Below are 23745 nucleotides of genomic sequence, written 5' to 3' on the forward strand. Positions count from 1 at the left end.
CAACTGGGACAGCCACAAGTGCGTCACAAGAACACCAACACGTGACAAAAGTCAACTTTGAAGCCACTTATTCCCCGATATGATTTAGAATGAAAACTATCTCTGACACAAGGCAAGCGCGCCAGTCACTCGTAGAAATCTTTTTCTGCTTGAAACGTGCAATCTGCGCGATGTCTGGGACTGGAATCTGTGACTTTATTGCGGATGGGGAAGTTTGTCAGTCGCTGCTGTACGAGGCTGACATTTGCTCTGCAATAAATCGTACGTCTGAGTCACTGTGACATAATTAGAAGGAGTGACGTAATGCAGCTGCGGGACGTCACCTGTCAGTTTGCGCTCGAAGCCAATGAGCTGACAAAGACGTTACTGCACAGCGCTTGGCTGTCAGGTTTAGCATTGTGCTCATTTCATTGGCTACTTATGCGAACATATAGTTCGCCTACTAGACATAGACTGACAAGCATATTGTCCAATTGTCGTTCAGGAAACGGATCGCGCCTTGGTATCATTGGTCTAAAGCAATACAACCAGGGCCCAATCGTAGCAAGGATTTTAGGCGGCGCATAGATATCGTCCCCCAAACGCTAATTGGCCAGTGTCTGTTAGTGACGTGCTTCCGTTGGCTGTATGTGAAAGCCTGCCGTCTCGCCGCCATCTTTATTATTTCCTCAGCCTAGCGGGGTTAGGGAGGGGAATCTTAGCGCTCGATTCATGTGCAGACAGCGCGGGCATAATGGGACGTGCAGTTTCCTGATGGACATGAGAGGCAGAGCGGGCAGAGGTCGTGTCTGTAGCTGAAGAGACAGATTATTTCCTTTTCGCAAACTCTGTCCAGTTCGCTTTTATCCACAACATCACCTACAAGATGTCGTCCGCTAGATTCGACTCCTCGGACCGCTCTAGTTGGTACTTTGGACCGGTGTCGCGACAAGAAGCTTTATCGCGGCTGCAGGGGCAGCGCCACGGCGTATTTCTCGTGCGGGACTCGTCCACTTGCCCCGGCGATCACGTGCTGTCCGTGTCTGAGAACTCGCGGGTCTCTCACTACATCATCAACTCGCTTTCTGGCCGGAGGTACAAGATCGGCGACCAGGAGTTCGATAACCTACCGGCCCTGCTCGACTTCTACAAGATCCACTACCTCGACACCACAACTCTGATCGAGCCCGCGCCCAGGTAAGCCAAGTGAACGATCCATTGTGCCTGTCATAAGGGCACTCCTATTGCTCACTGGATCCCCGCTAATGGGGGAAACTACAGCTCCCACAGTCCTCTCTGCCAGAGCTCAAGTGGTTTTTAAGCAATTACACGGGTAGGTTAGGGGGGCACATGCTAGACATCCCACTTACTGGTTAGCCTTGTGTTTTTCCAGTATGCTCTTGGGGCCCCCAGAATCCTTAGCAAAAAGGTGTTTCTGGTGGCCCTGTCTCCAAATTATTTAACATATTTTCCCAGAAACCCCCTCATAGTGTCAGATTTATGCCCCCTCCGACTTGTCCAATATGAGCCCCTCCAGTTGTGAACAGCATTTTATACCTGAGAGATTGGCATGGCATTAAAGTGATACTGACACTAAAAAATTATTATTCCAAATATTAATGTACATCAATGTATCTCTCTAATGTGCAACACCAGCAGGAGGGCACCTGAAAGCTTCAGAGCCAAGAGACAAGTATGTTCTTTCATGACTGACTAAAAAGTGTCTGTTTGTGAACTTCTAACTTACACATACACATGGACAGATTTAATAGTGTCCTCCACACTTCCTGTTTCACAAGGGCTTCTGTGTTTGTGCCATGTACTCCATGGTTAAGTATAAATTCTTTGCATTCTTACATTTAATACAGGAGAGCTTCCAAACGTTGGAATACATTCACTTTGTAAGGGGAAGTCTACTTTCTGTTTTTAATGGAACATAAAGCTGCTATGCCATATTTCTTGACCAGAAGCTTAAGGCTAGGGGCACACGGCGCGATTTCGCCGCGATTCTGCGCTGGGCGAGTTGTCGCTGCGTTTTTTAAGCCGAAATAGCTTTGCTAACTTTGGCGCTGGCGTCAATGCAAATCGCGGCGAAATCGCTGCGCTAATTCACACGCGGCGATTCTTTTTCTACTGTCGCCCGGAAACGCCCAGCGAGGCAACTTCGGACGACAATAGAAAACGAATCGCCGCGTGTGAATTAGCGCCGCGATTTGCATTGACGCCAGCGCCAAAGTTAGCAAAGCTATTTCGGCTTAAAAAACGCAGCGACAACTCGCTTAGCGCAGAATCGTGGCGAAATCGCGCCGTGTGCCCCTAGCCTTATGTCACACAAGAAAGCCCTCATGAAAACCTGACACCCTTTTTCTGTGTTCATTCTAGCCTGTCATTATAGTGTGCGCCCAGTGGGTGACCTCGGGACACAGGGTGTTTTTTTTTTTTAAAAGTTTTTTATTTAGAATTTTAAACATAACAGAGTTAAGAACAATAAAGAGACAGAGCAGGGAGAAAGTTAAGAGAAAGAGAGAGGGGAGGGGGGTACGGTATAGAATGTTACATCCAGTAAATTAGCGTATAGGCATGCAATCATCTTGGACAGTCAACCAAGTACCCCACATTGCTTCAAATTTCGCGGGGCATCCTCTCGAGAGAGAGGTCAGTTTTTGACTCGAAAGAGAGTCATTTACCAGAGTTCTCCAATATTGTACCGTGGGAGGGTTGAGCGATTTCCAGTGCATTAATATAGCTTTCTTAGCATAATACAGGAGCTGTAAATACACAGGGTGTTTAATGCATGTCAGCACTGCACTTATTTTGTGCCCCTCTCGATTTGTGCTTGAAAACAGAAGGGGTGGGGCTGTACTAGTGAATTCCTTATTTCCCCATATAAAGTTTAAAATATTACACAACTATTGGTATAAGGCTCAGTAAGGGTAAATAAGCATTTGTCCATAACATATTCTTAGGTAGTTGAATTTAAACCAGGGTACATTGATCTACAATTTAACAAATCTCTTTGCCAACCACCAGATTAAAGGGTTTTTTCACCTTTAAATTCATTTACAGTATGATGTGGACGGTGGAAGTCTGAGACAGTTAGAACTTGTTTTTTCTTTTTTTAATTATTTAACTTTTTTGTTCCGTAGCTCTCCTTTTGGAATTTCAACAGCTATGTGGTTGCTAGGTTCCACTTTATCCTACCAACCAAGCCGTGGTTTCAAGGAGAGACTTGAATATGGAGAGGCTTGAGTAATTAAAAAAACGTATGATAACAGAAGCAGAAGAGGAAGGCAAATTATTAAAAATAAACTAGGATGAACATACTAAAAAATTAAGATGAAACTACCCTCTTATTTGTTCCAGGTATGAGTTCTCTGTTGAACTAAAACGCCAAGGTGGAATGAAGTGTAACAGATGAAATGCTACAGATGTGTCTCTAGCAGCTCCTTCCTGTCTTTCAGTATAAATGCCTGTTAACAAAAAAAATGTGGCCTCTGTGCCATTGTATGTCCTTATCCAATAATTTTAGCTTTGATTTCTTATGGGAGCATAGAAAGGCATGCTTTATGTGCTGCTTCTGTATTTCATACAATCGATTCAATGCCGTGCTGGTTGCCATCTGCAAAGTGTATTGGTAACATTGATTTCTTTACTGTGGTATCCTATGCTTCACTGGTAATTGCATTTCCAAAGTAGGTCAGTGTGGTTGGGCAGCAGGGCTACTGCCAAGTGCTGGCCGGTCTAAGCTTTCTCATTCAGCATGTGCAAGGCCAAAGAAAATCTGCTTCTTGTTTTGGGCTCCACGTCCTGTCATTCACTTCATTGCTCATGCCTGCCAGTGCCCGTCATATTGTTTTTCCACAAAGCAAGTTGTGAATGCTTAGGTTCATTTGGTTGTTTCTTGACAATGGCATCATACAAATGAATGCAGGCATAAGGCGAGTTGTGGCACGTATTGGTTTGGCCTAGAGTTTTGTGGGTCAGGAAGCTGATATAGAACATAGAACACCACCTTCTTTTATCCCCTTTCAGTCCATTATGCCATTTTTAGAGAAAGTACTGAGCCAAAGCCCACAGAGGGACATTCTAGTAAATGAGTTTAAAGTGGGCACATCTGTGTTTTTTTGTATGCAATCCGATAAAGTGTTTAAGGATAAGGCCTCACAAGGAGATTCAGGGAGATGTTGTCGCCTGGCGACTAATCGCCTCATCTTTTGAGCGACTATCTCCCCTAACTGCCTCAGCGTTTTTTCCCAAAGGCTACAATGAAAAGTCACCTGCTCTAATGCACACGCGGCGATGCGTTTTCAGTAGTCGCCCAAAGTTGCCTCAGTGAGTGGGAAAACGTTGAGGCAGTTCGGGGAGATAGTCGCTCAAAAGACGAAGCGATTAGTCGCCAGGTGACAAAATCTCCCCGAATCTCCTCATGTGGACTAGCCCTTAATAAGTGGCACACTGCCGGGCTATGCTACAAACATCATACTACACTATAGTCAGAATGCTCAAACAAACCCGCTCAAAAAAAGGTGTTTGTGCCAAAGACTATACCTAGCCTTGCAGGAGAGTAATCCAACATGGCTGGACACTATTTCCTTACTGTAGAGTAAAGCTTGCCGTTTAGTTGCTGAGCTGTGTAGATGTGGGACTGTGCGGCTGCTGCATTGCATCACATTAGGAGAGAGTTGAGCAGGATTCCAGTGCTGTATGTATAGTATTTAGCAGTGGAAAGGGGAGAGAGAAATCTTTGGAATTGAGCAGCTAATAGACAGACCCTGCTCTCCTCTTATGAGTTGGTTAAGGGTTATTTATTGGTATTTTATGTTTATGAGCTATACTTTCACTGAGAGAATAAATAACACTATTAAACTATCTGTAACTTCTTGTTCTTTGTCATTTTATGTTGTGTCCTAAGCACCAGGGGGGACGTTAGTGGATGGATATTTGCTAAATCCCATTGGTGATGCTCTATTTGATAATTAGTTGGTTGTGCAATTAATTGGATTTGATTATGATAGCTTTTGTTCAGCACTTTAGTTTATGTTTTATAAGTTATGTATAGGGAATCACTCCATGCAACATCACAACATTTTTTTTCTACAGTTTAGTCATAATATACAGCTGTCAGAAACCTTTTACACAAAAATGTGTTGACATTTATTTCTTCAAGATGTACAATACTATCAGACTTGGCCTCCAAATACATTGGTTGTGTGGTAACATTTGGTCATTTTTTTTTTTTTTAATGCTTGTGCAAAAATCTGACTTCTCTTTTGCTTTCTTGTAGGTATCCAAGCCTACCTGTAGGAACTGGCACTGCTCCCAGTGTACCTGTGCCAGAGGAAAACCTGGAATATGTTCGGACTCTGTATGACTTCCCTGGTAATGATGTTGAGGACTTACCTTTTAAGAAAGGCGAGATTTTAGTTATTGTAGAGAAGCCAGAGGAACAATGGTGGAGTGCCCGGAACAAAGATGGCCGGCTTGGCATGATACCAGTTCCCTATGTGGAAAAGCTATCCCGTCTTTCCCTTCATGGGAAAATGGGCAACCGAAATTCAAACAGCTATGGAATTCCTGAGCCTGCCCATGCTTATGCTCAGCCTCAGACCCCCAGTCCCCTGCCTGCTTCATCCACCCCTCCTGCTGTCATAAACCCTTTACCATCAACACAGAATGGACCTGTTTATGCTAAAGCAATTCAAAAACGAGTGCCGTGTGCTTATGACAAGACAGCACTAGCGTTGGAGGTAAGCTTCAATACAGAACACTTGAAAATGATGAACAAACCTTTAGCTTGTACCTTATTGGCTTTACAGTCCCAATTACAAGGTTACAAAACAAATGTTTTTGTATCGGACAACCAGACAAAAAAAATGGTTATCCCATGCTAGAGTCCTGCATCGGGTCGGGTACCTGCGGGTTAGGGGTAGAAGTTCAGGGTGCGGGTATAGACACGGGTTTGCGGGTCTTCTCAATAGTGATTTTTACTCCTTTTTCTGATCACGTCTACTTCCAATGTCACTTCCGGTTTACAATGAAAGCACTTTCTGATTCTTGATGGTCAGTGGGTCTGGGTTGCGGATAAGGTACTTGCGGGTCGGGTTGGGTAGCGGTTCCAAGCGGGTAAGAATGCGGGTCCGGGTTGTGAGTTCCAAAAAATGGACCTGCGCAGGACTGTATGCCATGTTTTAATTAAATTGCAGTATATGCCTGAATCCTAATCATCTTTCGGGTTAAGGCCAAGTGCCCAACTGATAGGGGGCAGGGAGGCACACAGTTTGGCATCCCGTGCTGCAAGCAGTTTTGTTGGACAGAATTATATTTAACAGTATAATTCTACTTCTTCTTAAATGTGTTCTTTTTCAGTTAAAAATCAAGTCAGACAAGTAAAGTAGGCCTTGCCCTTGCAGAACAGATGTAAAGATCAGAATAAGTAACTGTATACAGACTTATTAACTTCTACAACATATTCCTTCCTTTTCCCATTTAATACAACCCTGGCAATTAGCAAAACGTAATCACTGCTTTCCCCTGTGCATTTTCTAATTAGGTTAAATATATTTTTTAACTGACCCACTGTGTAATACGGTTTTAGTTAAGTAGGTTACATTGTTCTAAGTGGGGGTGTTACAATCCCAACAAAGAAGAGCTGGGTCACTTGAAGGGAAAGTTACACAATGTTGCTATCTAGGGATTATAGTCGGCCTATTTTATAGTTGCACATTGAAATCCAAAAGCTTTGTATATTTGGAGAGAACTTTTCCACTTGACTGTTTGAAGATATACGTGAGTGGAAGCTGTCATATTGCTTGCTCTCCACAGAGATTATGGAAAATGTTAAATTAAGGTGAATATTGCTGCTCCCACTTGTGAGTGTATATGCAGCAGTTACATGTTTTATGCTCATTATAATCTATACCCTCATACCTAAAGCAAAATGGAAACCTAACAAAGTAGCAGGTTAGAATACTGCACATTATGTTTTAGGGTTATGTACTAGCCTATGGCAACGACAGCCCATTAGCAGTGGAAATTTGTGCCTCCAAATTTGCCCCCCCCCCTCCCAGTGCTACTGTCACTTACCTGAGCTTATGGACCCACTCACAACATACAGAATATAACTTTTAGGATATAAAGATGATTAGAAAGAAGCACAGTTTGCATCAGAATTTAATATTCTGCTTTTATAATAGGCAAACCTTGTGCTTGAATTGCGAGATGGCCTTTAAGCTTCTCAGCAGCTGCCCAGAGAACACTGAGCATGTATGTGTCGCTGACACTCAAAAGGTGACTTGATGAAAACCAGTATGACCTAGTTCGTTATTGGAAGTTTTAGCCGTTATTTAGCATTTAATGCCTTTTTAATTTCCATTACATCTATAAATCATTGAAAATGTTTTATATATTGGAAAGGTGCGTAAAATATTTTTTTTATCATTAAGCAAAGAAACGTATTTAATGGGGAAGTCCCCTGTTCAAACTTTACATCCGGCCTGCTGCTGGGGATGTTTGCTTGCTGATGCTGCCCAGACCAGCCATGTTAAGCTTGTGTTTATTTATTGCTGATCTTTCACTCAATGCTGAGGAAATGTATCTATGAATGTTTCAAATTTTAAAGCTCCTCATCCTAGCTGATAGAACGTACAATATTAAAGGACGAGAAAGGTTTAATCATTGGGGGATTGAGTTTGTCACACCTTCTAGTGATTATATTCACTTACCTCATACCCTGGGCCAGTGCTACTGCAGAAAGCCTGGGATGTTCTAGCAAGCAATGCACCACCATCTTCTTATGTCTCTGGAATCTGTTACAGCTGCTGTGTGTTGTTGCATGCACACTAGAGTAAAGCTGGCCATAGAGGCAACGATCCGGTCGTACGAATCGTGGATTCGTACGATTTTCGGCCTGTGTGTGGAGAGTCCCGACATTTTTCATCCGGCGGAGATCGGTCGCCTGCCGATATCTCTGCGTGTATTGTAGATCGTACAATTTTCAGTGGGAGACTGTCACTTGCTTTGTCTATTGTATGATTGCTGTCAGAGGTAGAACATTGGCTGATCTGTTCTTTTACTACTTTATTTGATCGGAATGGTACGATCGTACGTTGATTCGTATGATCGGATCTTTGCGTCTACGACCAGCTTAAGTTTGGATTTCACTGTGCTATGTGTGTGCGCATTGTTCAGATCAGCCGCAAGGGTATCCAGAGACAAGGTGGCTGCGCAGACTATTCAAGTTCCCAAGGCTGGTGTGACTTTAAGCAAGAGGCTTGACGGCTCGGGGGGCTGGCGTTGGTAATAATAATCACTAGGGAGGGCTCTAACAAACTGTGGTTAAGCCATCTCCTTGTCCTTTAATAGACATTTAGTGTATAATGATCTCAATTGTAGTGCAGCTCTTGTGATCTTGCTGCATCTGGTTCTCTGGCATTGATTATTACTGTAGCGATACTAACATGTCATGCACTGCTACAATGAACTGGCCAATGCTGGTTTTTGCTGGCCACACATATAAGCATGTGGTGTTGCCATAAAATTAGAGTAAAGTTAACTTTAAAGGCTCCCTGTCTGTTCTAATCTTCCCATGGGACGGCAGATGTGGGCCGCTTGTTAAAGGTACTTGCAACCTGAAACATTGCTGCTCATCTTATATTTTTGAGGCACGGGTGTCTAAAGTAAGGTGTGTGTGTTGGCCAAGTTGTTGCAGTTTATTTTAGTGCTCCCCAAGGTGAAAGGTCCAACAGGGACTGTGTGCCAACATTAAAGGACCTGGGCCCAAAAGGAGGGGAATCTGCACTGAAAAAGACGTGTATAGTGAGTGGCCATGTGTGGGGAGTGGCACTCAATGACCAACTAGCGTTTGAGGCGAGTTTTGATATTTTTGATTGATAAGGGTCTGTGCAGATTTGCTGAAGGCTAAGAGTACCTTTGTATAACAATTTTCCATCTTATGAGAGCAACCTATTGGGCTGTAATAATGGTCCTACGTTTGTAACCATTTCCCTGTATTAATCCATGTTTATATTGCCAAGCTCAGGGGGCACTTGCCTGTGATTAACTAGGCATCCTTTTACTAAACCTGTATATGGTATTGGTGTCTATGTATATGCTGCATCATGTCCATTTCCAGGGAAGCGCTAGTGTGTCGGCAGTAGTTATCAGTCATAGCAGCCTGTCAGTGAGTCAGAGGGTTAGTAGCAGCCTTGTATTTATCAGCGAGAGTGTTGGTAGCACCTTGTATTTATCAGTGAGTTCCCATGATGAGGAAGTGACACATACACGGTGCTTGTATCCTACTTAGTCACAGGAACAGTGAGCATTCAGGTGGGACACAATACAGAATGTGTGGAATTTTCTGAGTCATTTTCCTCACCCTTAAAGGGGAAGGAAACCTAGTCGGCGCAAGCCCCCCACCCCGCTCCCGTTTGTTGCCCACCCTCCCTCCTCCCCCCCTGGCCTACCCGTCCCACTGGGCAAATGCCCCTAACTTGTTACTTACCCTTCTGCGCAGGTCCAGGCCAGGGAGTTCACCGACGACATCTTCTTCCATGCGATCTTCTTCCTGCTGTGAACGGCGCATGCGCAGTAGGATAATTTCGCCAGTACAATCTACTGCGCATGCGCGTGACTTTTGGCGCATGCGCAGTAGATCCGTACCGGCGAAATGATCCTACTGCGCATGCGCCAAAACGTCATTCACAGCAGGAAGAAGATCGCGTGGAAGAAGATGTCGTCGGTGAACTCCCTGGACTGGACCTGCACAGAAGCGTAAGTAACAAGTTAGGGGCATTTGCCCAGCGGGACGGGTAGGCCAGGAGGGGGGAGGGAGGGTGGGCAACAAACGGGAGGGGGGGTGGGGGGTTTGCGCCGACTAGGTTTCCTTCCCCTTTAAAGGAAGGAAAGTGTGAAAATAAAAACTGGGTAAATAAAGGCTGTGCAACATAAAAAATGTTTCTAATATAGTTAGTTAGGCAAAAATGTAATGTATAAAGGCTGGAGTGACTGGATGTCTAACATAATAGCCATAACAATACTTCCTGCTTTTAATCTCTCTAACTCTGAACTAGTCAGCGACTTTATGGGGGGCCACGTGGTACATTTCTGTTCAGTGAGTTTGCAATTGATCCTCAGTGTGCAGCTCAGATTCAAAAGCAACAGATATGACACATGTGGCCCCACCTCAAGACACTGATTGGTTACTGCCTGGTAACCAGGGTAGCCAGTCGGTGTAAACCAAGAGAGCTGAAAAGCAAGAAGTAGTGTTCTGGATATTATGTTGTACACTCTCACTCCAGCCTTTATACATTAGAGTTTTGGCTTACTGACTATATTAGAAAAATGTTTTATTTTGTGCAGCCTATCTATTTACCCGGTTTTTATTTTTATACCGAACAATTCCTTTAAGCTGTAGATTGCAGCCCAAACTGGTGGGTAATGAGAAGCTGCTGGTAATGTCCTGAAGATACACGTAGGATAGAGTAAACCTTGCTTAGAGTCACTGTATAAGTGACATGTTGGGTGTCTGTAAATAGTAACCCTGAAGGGCCCTGCTTCTTTCTATTCCATGACCATCACTGATTATAAAATTAATCTATACTAAATACCAATTATCTGACCAGGACTTCCTCTTATACCTTTGTAGTTTTCGTCCAGAAATGAATGAGAAACTCTGTAATCCGTGTTTATCAGATTACAGCATATACAGATGGGTGAAGGGTTCCTCCATACCTTGGTCATCCTCCTTTATTCCAACTAGAGGGGTACAACCAGGCATTACCTAAAAAAAAATTAGCAAAGCCCAGTTGCATAGTTGGTAAAGATAGGCATCCCTTTAAGATTTTAGGAATACTTTTGACATTTATCCAGTGCTTAATGGTCTATTAACAGAAACACATTCTTTCTATCCTTAATATTCTCGTGTTCTCTTTGTATCTAGAAGCCTTAATATTGTCATGTTTCCTATAATGACATATATTGGAAATGTATGAGATAACGTGTGTATCGTATGGGACAGAAAGCAATGTAAAACTAAGGTAGTTATATTTTTACATTAAAGGGGTTGTTAATCTTCCAAGCACTTTTCATTTGAGTTGTTGATTGTTCACCATAAAGAGAGACTTTTTTTTTTTCATTGTTTTCCCTAAACTGAAGTTTAAAGTTGAATGTTCGTGTTTCAGTCTGGCAGCTCAGTAATTCAGGTGCAGATTCTGATTCTGAACTATAACAATTTATTACATTTAGTCGATACATTTCTCAGCAGCATCTCTGGAGTATTGGCAATTATTGTATCAATTCCAACAGCTGCCTGTAATGAAACTCGAGGATTCTGATCAGCAGGGACAAAGATAAGAAATGTATCAACTAAATGTATCCATTTAGAAGTTAGTCGGCGAACCCCCCCCCCCCCCAAGTTGCTTTTGAAGGTGGAAAATTTTACTTTTCACTCCAATATTAGCAAAATGGTCACAAATAGAAAATAATTGGAAAAAGTCTTTATATCTGGTGAACAATCTGAAACCATCTGAACTGAAAAAAGGGTTTCAAGGTGAACAAGCCCTTTAAAAACTGTTAATCGTGGGGTATTTGCCTGGTTGCCTGTGCATGTACATAGGACAATTGTATTTTCTACTATTGAATGTTACATAATAGATGAGACTGTAAACATGACATGTGCAGATAAATGCTGCATAACTATTGCTCGGTCTAGAGGAGGGGCAAATCTGAAGCCTTGTACAAATAGAGCTGAAAATCAGCTGGCTTGCCACTTTGTTTCAGGAGTCCGAGGCAAAAGTGCAGGGCATGTAAATGATAAATGTCAATTATTTTTAACTCTCTGAAAATGTGCTTCATGTATATTGGAATTTTGATTAAAGTTTTAAAGTTGTAATTTTTTTTTTGAGGTTGAAAATACACTGAGCTACTAGTAGCTGCTACTTATCACGGATACAAAATGCCATAAAATACCCTGCTATAGACAGTATTGTGAATTGTCCCTGCTAAGGGTCAAGGCACACGCTTAGATTCGGGGAGATTAGTGGCCCGGCGACAAATCTCCTCTTCTTTGGTTAGATTAGTCTCTCACCGGCTAGAATGTAAATCGATGGCAGGATGGCACTCAGAGGAAACTTCGGGCGACTTCGGAAAACAAAGCGCTCAGAATGCCATTCTAGCCGGTGGGAGGCAGAGATTAGTCGCACTGAAGAAAGAGGAAATTTGTCGCCGGGCGACTAATCTCCCCAAATCTGAGTGTGTGCCCTGATCCTAAAGCACATGTAGAGACAATTAACTAAGGGCACACTGTCAGATTCGGGGAGATTAGTCGCCCCAGCGACAAAGCGCCTCTTCTTAGGGATGACACTCCCCTGAACTGCCTTCCCCTACCGTCCCGCCGGCTGTAATGAAAAATAGCCAGCGTTATGGCACTTGCGCGATTTGTTTTCTGAAGTCGCCTGAAGTATCCTCATGAGGCAACTTCGGAAAATGAAGCGCCACGTGTGCCATCCCACTGCCGATTTTTCATTATAGCCAGTCGGGAAGGTAGGTGAAGGCAGGTCGGGGAGATTGTCGCCCCATAGAAGAGACAATTTGTCGCAAGGTCGACTAATCTCCCTGAATCTGCCCGTGTGCCCTTACCCTAAATTATCAGCATTGTCTATTTTTGTAGCCATGACAAGTAGCTGCTACTAGGGTTGCTCCCTGTGTCTTTAACCTGGTGTGGCAGTTGCCTAAGTACCTATTCTACAGTGTAAAAGTGCATATCATTTGCAATAATTGCAGCTATAAAATATATAGGCCCCAAATAATGTCAGTGCTAGAATTACGTAACTTTTACACAATCATATATTTTTATTATAGAATCAGTAAGCAAGTAGCTAGTCACATGACTTGCTTTCATGTGCAGATTGGCTTAATCCTCCATACTAAGTGATCGTCTTTGTGACAGTGTCAGACACCCACGGTACAATGATTTGCACAACCCCTAGTCATTGTGTAAGGGCTCAGAGAGAAGTGTGCAAGACAAGTCCATCAAGTTCAACCCCTCCAAATGAAAACCCAACATCCATACATACACCCCTCTTTGTCTTTTTTCAACCCAATTTAACTATGTAACTGAGGACTTTCCTGTACCCTGTGAGGCGGGGCTACATTTAAGGGGACTTGTTTGGCTTGGGTGTGTTTTATTAAATCATTTGCATAATAAATACTCCAGTTCCGCAGCCAGCCTAAAGCTCCCCATAGACGCGACGATTCTTCTTGCTGAACGACCGATTTTAGGGAAGCCCGACCAATTATCGTGTGGTTAGTGGTATTCGAACGATCGTACATCTTACGATTTTTCGGCCGACATCTGTCGGGAAATTGATCGGCCAGGTTAAAAAATCTTTGTCGGTCCCAGTGCAATCTCTCTATGTTTGCAGGGCCAAGCAAGCAGCTCCCCTTTGTTTTCCCGGTAAATTGGTCTTTTTAGTTGATGGCAAATTCGTACGATCGTTCTGAGAAGATCGTGGTCTCACGATCAGGATCTGATCTTTTAAAAATCTCAACATCTATGGCCAGCTTAAAGATGCCCATAAGAATTGAACTTTCATAGGATTTTCTGAGAGTGTGTGGATCGTCCCGACATTTTGTGTACTATGGTGATCGATTGGACAGGTTAGAAGATTGTCGAGTAAGGATAATATCTCTGCATGTATTGCCATCAGTGAGTGATTGTCACTTCTATTTTTTGGCTATAACTTTCATACGATTGCTGTCTGTCAATTAATGGCCAGAGCATTGTCTGATTTATTTGATTACTTTTTATAATTGGAATGGTTATTGCTAGGTTGGTCGATTGCAATGAACAATCGTTTGACGTATACAAGAATAAAATCTGTATGTCTATGGCCAGCTTAAAGGAACAGTAGCACCAAATTTGCGTTTTTGAGTAATTAAAATATAATGTACTGTTGTGCTGCACCTGTTTGCTTCAGAAACGCAACTATAGTTTATATAAACAAGCTGCTGTGTAGCCACGGGGCAGCCATTCAAAGCTGAAAAAGTAGAAAAGGCCCAGGATAAACAGATAAGCTCTGAAGTAGATTCTGCAGTGCTTGTCTGTTATCTACTATGTTTCCTGTGCTTGAATGGCTGCCCCCATGGCTACAAAGCAGCTTGTTTATATATGAACTATAGTTGTGTTTCTGAAGAAAACACCCCTGTTTTCCTAATGGGGGCAACACTTTAATTTGTTGATGTTACTATTCCTTTAGGTTTAGTTCACACGAGGAGATTCGGGGAGATTTTGTCGCCTGGCAACTAATCGCCTCTTTTTCTATTCGACAATCTCCCCAAACTGCCTTTGCGTGTCTTCCCATCCGGTATAATGAAAAGCCGCCTGCGCTAAAGCACACGCAGAGCTTCGGTTTCTGAAGTCGCCCAAAGTTTCCTCGTGAGGCACTGTAAGTGCTGAGGTCTGATGAAGCCACTCTTCAGTGAGTCTGAACGGAGTCATCCAGCCTGTTTAGGTACCTCCTGGCATTGAGTGGTGTGTGTTCCTGAGCCAGAGCCTTCCAGTATTGTAACCTATACCTTGACACTCATGGTAAACATGCATACATTAAACACACATGTACCAGATGCTAAACTACAGTTGATCCCATTGCAACCTTACACATTATGCACATGACTTTAGAGTTCTGTGTGATATTCTCCATGTTGGTAAGGCACATGACCATTCTATAATGTATTTTTGCTGCACACAAGATGTTTATTGCATGTTAGAATCCTGAACTTGACCTTTTCTGTACATTTCTATTGCAGGTAGGGGACCTGGTGAAAGTGACCCGCATGAATATTAATGGTCAGTGGGAAGGAGAGGTGAATGGTCGGAAAGGGTTATTTCCCTTCACCCACGTCAAAATCATTGACCCGCAGAACCCAGATGAAAATGAGTGACCAGCGATCTGTCCCTTCCTCTTCCTGCTTCTCCATCCGCTCTATTCGTCTCTCTGGATGCCCTGAAGTTTCCCCGGCATTTCCTTCAACTTTGTTTTTTCATCGGCCTTGTTATGACACTTCAGAGAATAACACACTGCAGAGTTCACCTACTGACGCATGTAACATAGCGTGTTTGTCCCTAATGCAAAGCTGCTTACCATGTGCAGAAGTTTGAGACAGCAGATCCCACTCCTTGCTTATTGGGAGAACAATATGGCTTAGATCACAAACACTCATGGATTGATTTTTCTCGAACAAATTCACATCGTGGCTGAACAATTCTGATGTCTGACCCCGGCTGTTGCCACACACAATATACAAACAATACCAAGACTTGAAGCCTCTTTCTCTGCTCTAAAAACAAGGATTTTTATATACTTCAGGGGAGATTATGGGGTGTGGCAAGGAATGGCTTGTTCTGCTCTTGTCACCTATATATAAAAAAAGCTGAGGCCTTTATAAAGTGAAACCATATTAATGGCGGATCTGTGTAATACACAGTTAAATGATGATGGCGTCTATACGCAAGAGCTGTGCGTGCTGAAGGTTAACCTTCCTGCAGTTCCCTATGCTCACTGGATTTCACAGCATGCAGTGTTCATTAACTCTTGTTCCAGTGCCAACACAATACATTGAAGCCAAGCGTAAAGTCAACGGAAAAATACTGTGTTTTTAGCGAACAATGAAAGTGTATTGCAGTGGGCAAACCTGCATCAGGTATTTCACTGAGGGAAGCTGCCAAGCATGAAAGCATTTTACACTTGTCCACTAACTTATGATTTGCCATCTACATGCCCAGCCATTTGTGCTCCATAATTTCATTGAAACCTGCTTTCTTTACCCTTTTGCTTGGATGCTTAAAGGGATAGTGTCATGGGAAAAAATATTTTTTTGTCAAAATGCATCAGTTTAGTGCTGCTCCAGCAGAATTCTGCACTGAAATCAGTTCTCAAAAGAGCAAACAGATTCAGGTTAGACATACTGTCAGTTTCCCAGCTGCCCCAGTCATGTGACTTGTGCTCTGATAAACTTCAGTCACTCTTTATTGCTGTACTGCAACTTGGACTGATATCCCCCCCGACTAACAGAACAATGGGAAGGTAACCAGATGGCAGCTCCCTAATACAAGATAACAACTGCCTGGTAGATCTAAGAACAACACTCAATAGTAAAATCCAGGTCCCATTGCGACACATTCAGTTATATTGAGTAGGAGAAACAACAGCCTGCCAGAAAGCAGTTCCATCCTAAAGTGCTGACTCTTTCTGAATGACCTGAGATGGAGCCTACACACCAAATATTATAACTAAAAGAATACTCTACAATACAAAATGTAATTCCTGAACAAGCAAGTGTGAATTATTTGCAGTGTAAACAGTGTCATTTAGAAATAAAATCGACACCATAAAGATCATGACAGAATCCCTTTAACAAGCTTTCCCCGGGGTTTCTCGTCGCTTTCTCTGTTCATTAAGTGAGTGCAATTAAAAGTTTGACTACAAGACTATGATAAAAGTGTTTGATTAGTAAAGACCAGATGATTTCCTCTAGAACATCCACTGCAGTAGTTCTTCAGCAAGCAGGGGGTCTAAAGTAGAACAGGAGTATATTTATTGAAATGGAAGTGTATGGTGGCACATATGGGCCAATCCTTGGCTCATTCCTTTAGCAGTACCAGTTTCCTGGATCCTATCATTCTACCCCAAATCCTGTCATGGGCTGCATGAGAGCAAAGCCCCTTATGTAATGAGCTGGATGCTACCGAGGCCCGAGTAAGCTTAGCGGCTTCTGTTCTGTTGCCATCATTTTGCTTTGGGCAGATATTAAAAAGCAGATCTGTCATGTTGGGGCATCTTCCTATGGCAGGTTGTCTCATATTTTTATTTTTGTAAAGGGATGACAAATACATTTGTGCCATTTTGTTTGCTTTGTAAATTGTAATTTTATATTGTATTTCCTTCCTGGGATTGTGTGTCTGGGTTGCTTTTCTGATCCAGTGTAATTAACATTCAACTGTAAATTTTCAATCCATTGATGCTCCGCCTGCAGGCTCCTCTTTTTACATGTCCCTGCGGGATGTTTTTAGAGTGGCGGCATTCACTGGCTTGGATTTCACCATGAGAACACGTACAATATCTTAGGTGTAACCTTTTAACTCTTTGTTTTGTTTTCTGGGGAGGGAATGGGGGAAATCATAGCTTTGAGTTTTATTTTTTGTGCTGTAAAATTAACAGTATTAAATGACTTATATTCTTAGAGCTCAGTTTGTCTTCATTTCCAAGTATTGTTGGCATTTTCATTTAGTTATAATTAGCTCATGCAAAGCTTTACATGCATCGCTGCTGGGTAATTGCGATTTGTCAACTGCTGCTGATTTGCTCCTTTATCTGCTGGGACAGGAATGCCATTGTGACACACAATCCACACTGCATATCTACATAAAGGCAGACACCATTCCTGACACTGCACACATATAAAGAAGTCTGTGTGTGCGACATTAGCCTTAATACAGTTTATAGAAATAACCATAGGAGCATTCACTCAGACTGAATAGGGCTGCAAGGCTCATGTTTACAAAGCAAATAACGAATAAACTCTGCAGAATACAATGGGTTTAGTTTGAGGAAGATCAACAGGAGCCAAATGCCATTCGAGAATGGAAACTTAATTGGACGCTTGTTGCCAATAAATAAGTTTGTAGATGCTTGATCAACAAACTTAAAATGTAAAGTCCTGGTCTTTTAAAGGGGAAGTAAAGTCTAAAATAGAATAAGGCTAGAAATTTTGTATACTAAACATAAACTTACTGCACCACAAGCCTAATCAAACAAATGATTTATGCTTTCAAAGTTGGCCACAGTGGGTCACCATCTTGTAACTTTGTTAAACATCTTTGCAAGACTAAGACTGTGCACATGCTCAGTGTGGTCTGGGCTGCTTAGGGATCATCATAAATTATCAAAAGAGCACAAGTCAAATAATATCTGCCAGAAGCCTATACAGTAAGACTGATTAATAATCAGAATATACAGACTGCACTGAGTCCTGTGTTGTCATGTAATTTAATGTTCATTTTATAGTTTTTGTATTGTTTAATACAAATTTTCTCCAACTCTGCAGAACCAGTGGCTGCAGCAAAATAATCCTCCAAATAGAATCCCAGTTTATCTGTTTAAATCTGGCTCCATGATGTTTGTCTCTGCAGCTGGAGTTGGAAGCAGTAGAGGGGATGTAAAGGCAAAAAAAAAAAATCCAATACAAATCTCTCCACAGTCTCGCCGACTGCTCTACAGGGAAACAAACAAAGCTACTTGAATTCTGCATGGCTGGTAAGTAAGGCGGGGGCTCTCCCTGCTGTTCATAAGTATGATTGTTTCCCTGCAGAGCAGTTAGGGACCGTCTGACAATTCCTATCCACAGCAGTAAATGAAGGGGGAATTTCACTGCATACAGACAGGTTTCTTATAAAAACAATACACATTTTTTTAATTCAAGTGAAAGATCAGTGCAGAATCTCTTCAATGTAAAAAAGTACATCCATTAAAACCATAAAGCTTATATAAATAGTATGGGGCAAAGTTACGCTAGCATTGGGTAATTTGCATACGGTGTGCAGTTAAAGTACAATGGCCGTATATGTTGCAGCAAATACATTACATTACACAAGGCCAGGGAACCATAATAAAATAAAATAGAGTTGTTATAATGCTCTACACATGAGCCCACTGTATAGTTTATGTGCCAAATGTTATCAAATGTAGGGGGGAAGGAGGGTACCCCCCAAAAAAATTGATCTTTTTCAGCCTGTCACCCTGTAAAAAGGAAGATGCCAGCGTTTTTTTGGGACTTGGAAAAATTTTCAACAAAATTTCAAGTCCTATCTACTCTATTGCACTTTGCCGGGTCTGAGGTGGCGAAGGCAAATCTGGTGATAGAGGTAACGGTCAGTAAAATCAAAAACTTAATGACTTTGCATAGCATTGCTCTTTCGCCAGTGCGAAAACTCACCTGGCGTTAAGAGTGCGAAATTACACCAGAGTCTATCTCCTTCGCTAGCGAAATTACACCAGCGACTGTTAGGAAATCGGCAAAGTGTCGAAATGACGTCACGCTGCCGAATTTTCACCATCGTTGGCCACTTCACTCTTTAGTAAATTAATGTGTAAAGAGCTAAAATAGATATGCAAAATTCTTGAAAAATACTTTTCCCTAATTCAACCCAAATAGTATTGTAGCGTATAATACGAAATAAAACACAGTGGGGGTCATTTATCAACACTGGGCAAATTTGCCCATGGGCAGTAACCCATGGCAACCAATCAAATTGCTGCATTCATTGTTCTACTTGCAGCTGGCTTCAAAAAGCTAATCACTGATTGGTTGCTATAGGTAACTGCCCGTGGGCAAATTTGCCCAGTGTTGATAAATGAGCCGCAATATATGCAAAAAATTCAGGAAATAGCATAAATAATTCAATAAGGTAAACCATTAATAGTGTATTCACACTTCAGGTTACTGCATTCTAACGGATTGAATGAGGAATGTCCTGTTTCTTGTGAATATTTAACTTGATTTTATCCTTTTCTCTATCAGGGACAGTTCTTGTGCTCGCCTTCGTTTAGAGTAAGAAGTGTGAATGTATTGGGAAATACTATGGAAAACTGTTTCAAGAATCTATTTTAGCTCTTTACACATTAACTGTTTAAGCTTCATGGTTTTAATGGATGTCATTTTTACATAAAAGAGATTCTGCACTGATCTTTCAGTTGAATAAGTAACTACTGAGGAGGCTCATCCGTTGGAATTGGTTTACCACTATTGGTGCATGGACTTTAATTGAATATTGGTTACGCTTTATATACACCCTTTGCACTTGTGTTCCGTATGCTTGATAAAGGGGCGTGCCCCCGAAACGTTGCACTCCACATTAAACGTGCAAGGCAATCTTGCTTGCATCGATCCCGTGTGCCTATGGATTACTTTCTATGGAGCATTGGACATGAGGTGGCCGAGCCTCTACCTTGGTGCTCCAGGTATCGTTAAGTTATTTGAAGTCGGTGTGCGAGAGCCAATGTTGTTCCTAATCCAGTTTATATCCCAGCCAACCCCACCCTCTCCTTGTTGAATTAAGATGGAGGGGATTTAGCCATTGTGTACATCTCTGGCATTATATTGAGCATAATGAAGTTGATATGATCCAGAACACCAACCCCTGGCAAAGAGGTGGCATTGCATTCATCTTTGGGCTTTACTGCTAAATGATATGGAAATGCAACTCGAGTTCTTCACCACAAGGTGGCAACAGCACCCTGAGATATTTTGTACAGAAAAGTGCATTTCGAGCCTCTGTACATACAAACCTAGATGGCTGACATGCTCCCTGATACTGAATTACTGGACCACTTTAAGAAATGGCTTTAGGCCGTGACCCATCAGCTCTCTCAGCTGCAATCCTTTTTTTATATTACTGTTAGGGTTGCCACCTTTTCTGGAAAAAAAATGCCGGCCTTCCTATATTCTTGCCGTTTTTTCCTATTAATAACATTGGCATCAAGCATCATTTTTACTGGCCAGGCTGGTAAAATACTGGCCAGGTGGCAACCCTAACTACTGTACATACTTCATAGCACTCTTAATTCTACTTTATAAATTACTTCTTTAGATGATAAATACTCTTAATTCCTAAATACCCTTTGTTTATTCCGTTTTTATATTCACTCAATAGGGGCTATATGGTAGGGTTATCCATCTTTGTAGGGAGCCAGGAGCATCGGTCTATGCACAGCGAGCTGGAGCATTTACTGCATTTGGATTGTGAGTGCCCCTCTCCTTATTACACATCTATTATTAGGGATGCACCGAATCCAGGATTCGGTTCGGGATTCGGCCAGGATTCGGCCTTTTTCAGCAGGAATCCTTCGGCCCGGCCGAACCGAATCCGAATCCTAATTTGCGTATGCAAATTAGGGGCGGGGAGGGAAATCTCGTGACTTTTTGTCACAAAACAAGGAAGTAAAAAAAAATTTCCTTTCCAACCCTTAATTTGCATATGCAAATTAGGGTTCGGATTCGGTTCAGTATTCGGCCGAATCTTTAGTGAAGGAATCGGGGGTTCGGCCGAATCCAAAATAGTGGATTCGGTGCATCCCTATCTATTATGTACCATTGAACTATTCCAGACGTCTGTATTACCAGGTCTAGAGTAGGCAATGTCATTTCAGGGATATTTTGAACAAAAAGTTTGATACATAGTGTCTAACCAATCGGTGAAATAGACATTATAAGGGGACCACCAATGCATATAAGTGTTTTTAAGGGTGAGACCAACTGTTCCTAGTACATTCCTTTACACTGCACACATTTTGTGACCTTGGACAAATTTTAAAGGGGACATGAAATACAAATTAAATTGTGCTTTTATGATCAATTACTTTTATTTTGAACTTATTAATATTCATTTTTGGCTGTTTCAGCACAGAGACTCTTGGAAGATGGCTGTGCCAGTGTCCTGGTGCAACGGAATATGCAGACATATGGGAAGCCTCTCTGCTTATCTAGTGCTTATCTAGCCTCAGCATTGTGCAGCCCCTTCCTTCCAGTACAGCACAGTCACTTTATTCTGGACCATGTGGGTAAATGATAATGCAGTTTGGATCCAATATTCCCCCTCACTTATCTTGGGAATAATGTGTGTGACTGAGCCTGAGCGTGCCATCACTGGCAAACCCCGCACTCATTTACATGACACTGTAACATTGCAGATTATAACTGCAGATTCAGATGATCAGAAGAACCAAACCTGGAGGTAACAACCCACTGGCAATAGTACTGTACTGTATTGTACCCTATAGAATAGATGTGCCAGAGGGTAGTACAGGTGTGAAATCTAGTTTTGAAAATTCTATTAGGTGGCTCTCAGTGCTCCATTTCTTTTTATTGTACTCCCCTATTTTCCCATCTTTCAGAATTTCCCTTCATACAATGTCAAACTTACAACCCCTACAACCCTCTGCTTATATTTCCTCTATATGCACTTTTATACTTTATAACGTTCTCCTCACTCCCAGAGCCTTTCCCTTATTCTCTTCCTTCCTCTTCCTGCTTCTTTATAGTTCACTACCCTTCCTGTTTCCTTATAGTCCACTACCCTTCTTCTTCCTGTTTCCTTATAGTCCACTACCCTTCCCCTTCGTGTTTCTTTATAGTCCACAACCCTTCCTCTTCTTGTTTCCTTATAGTCCACAACCCTTCCTCTTCCTGTTTCTTTATAATCCACTACCCCTCCTCTTCCTGTTTCCTTATAGTCCGCTACCCTTCCTCTTCCTGTTTCCTTATAGTCCACTACCCTTCCACTTCCTGTCTGCTCCTTTTATTGTCTACCTCCCTTTCTATTCTTGATTGTCTGTTCCCTTTGTTTGCCTCCCTTTATAATCACCTGCATCCACCTCATTAATTATTAGTACCGCCCACATTATGGGCCCATGTGGTACTTACAACTCTGGCCTAGTTTAAATGTGTTCTGCCATACAACCAGTGCTGTACCTAAGTTCAAATCCCACTCCCTAGTGCCCTCATTTTATGCTCCAGTATGCTCTCTCGTTTTATACTCCATGAGTATGCTACTTACCCTCCTACAGAGTCCATTAAGCACAAGCCATTATTCATAAAGCCAAATTAAATCTCAGTATTGTTTATACTATAAGTCTGAACAGAATTGTGTAGCCCACAACAGTGAATGTGCAACATGTCCCTGATATTTACAGGACCAAAAAAAGAAATGACCCAATATCAGCTCTCTGTTGTAATTTTTTTTTAAATTCACATGTTTTATTGGTTTTCATTACGAAAAGACTTGAGCAGCCCTCTTGTTGTGGTTCACTGCACAAGGAGAAACAATCATCTTTAGTAGCATAAAAATTAAAAGGAAGAGGAAAATAACATACAATAATAACAATGTGGTGGCTGGGGATCCAACTATTACATTGAAAGTGACAGTTGGCATTCATACATTTTGTGATGAAAAGTTTACATCAATCAAGAATGGAGGAGTTGCAGTTACTTTAATATCTCCACTATAGATGGATTTATCTTATTCTATTCAGTTTTTTATATTTTCACAAATAGGGGTACACTACAGGGCCATCCATCTTTGTAAGGACCCAGTGACTGCATGGACCCAGAAGCAACAATCTGTGCACACTGAGCTGGACCACTTACTGCATTTGGCTTGTGAGTTCCCCTCTCCTCATGACAGAATAAGTCTGCAAAAAAGATCTTCAGCCTGCCATAGGAAACAAAGACTATTACTAGTACATTCCTTTACACTGCACACATTGTGTAACCTTGGGACAGGCTTTAAAGGGGGCATAAAACCTGTGTACAAAATAAGAGTGCCTTCAGATAAAAGTTATTGCATTTTAAAGATGAATTTGCTTTGCAACATCCACCAATAGCAGTAGCACTTCTGTATCGTAGCCGGCAGTATAGATGTGCCCATAATCATATTGGGTGTCTGTCAACTCTCACTTCTGTTCATTGTATTTCCTGATTTCCCTTTCTTTTATGCTTCCCCTTGATACAGTGTTAGACTGGCCCATCAGGATACCAGGAAAACTCCCGGTGGGCCCAGGTGTCAGTGGGCCTCTTGCTTCTAACCATTTGGCCTATTTAATGGTCATTTCCTGTTTCTTTATGGCAACAAAGAGGCTAAATAATGGAAGAATACAGTACAGTATATAGGGAAAAGAGTCTAGGAGAATAAAGAGGTTGAGTGAGGCATATTTAAGT

At 42.1% G+C, this 23745-nt stretch overlaps 1 protein-coding gene across 1 annotated transcript; it reads left to right on the forward strand.

Moving 5' to 3' along the window:
- The first annotated feature begins 607 nt into the window (after window positions 1–607).
- On the forward strand, window positions 608–17213 carry crkl.S (v-crk avian sarcoma virus CT10 oncogene homolog-like S homeolog). Its single transcript, NM_001091144.1, is given in 3 exon segments — window positions 608–1176; window positions 5264–5726; window positions 14782–17213. Coding segments are annotated over 3 exon segments (909 nt in total). The 5' UTR covers window positions 608–865; the 3' UTR covers window positions 14917–17213.
- Window positions 17214–23745: the final 6532 nt, after the last annotated feature.

Source organism: Xenopus laevis, chromosome 1S, assembly GCF_017654675.1.
Source record: "Xenopus laevis strain J_2021 chromosome 1S, Xenopus_laevis_v10.1, whole genome shotgun sequence".
In the NCBI taxonomy this organism is placed as follows: Eukaryota; Metazoa; Chordata; class Amphibia; order Anura; family Pipidae; genus Xenopus; species Xenopus laevis.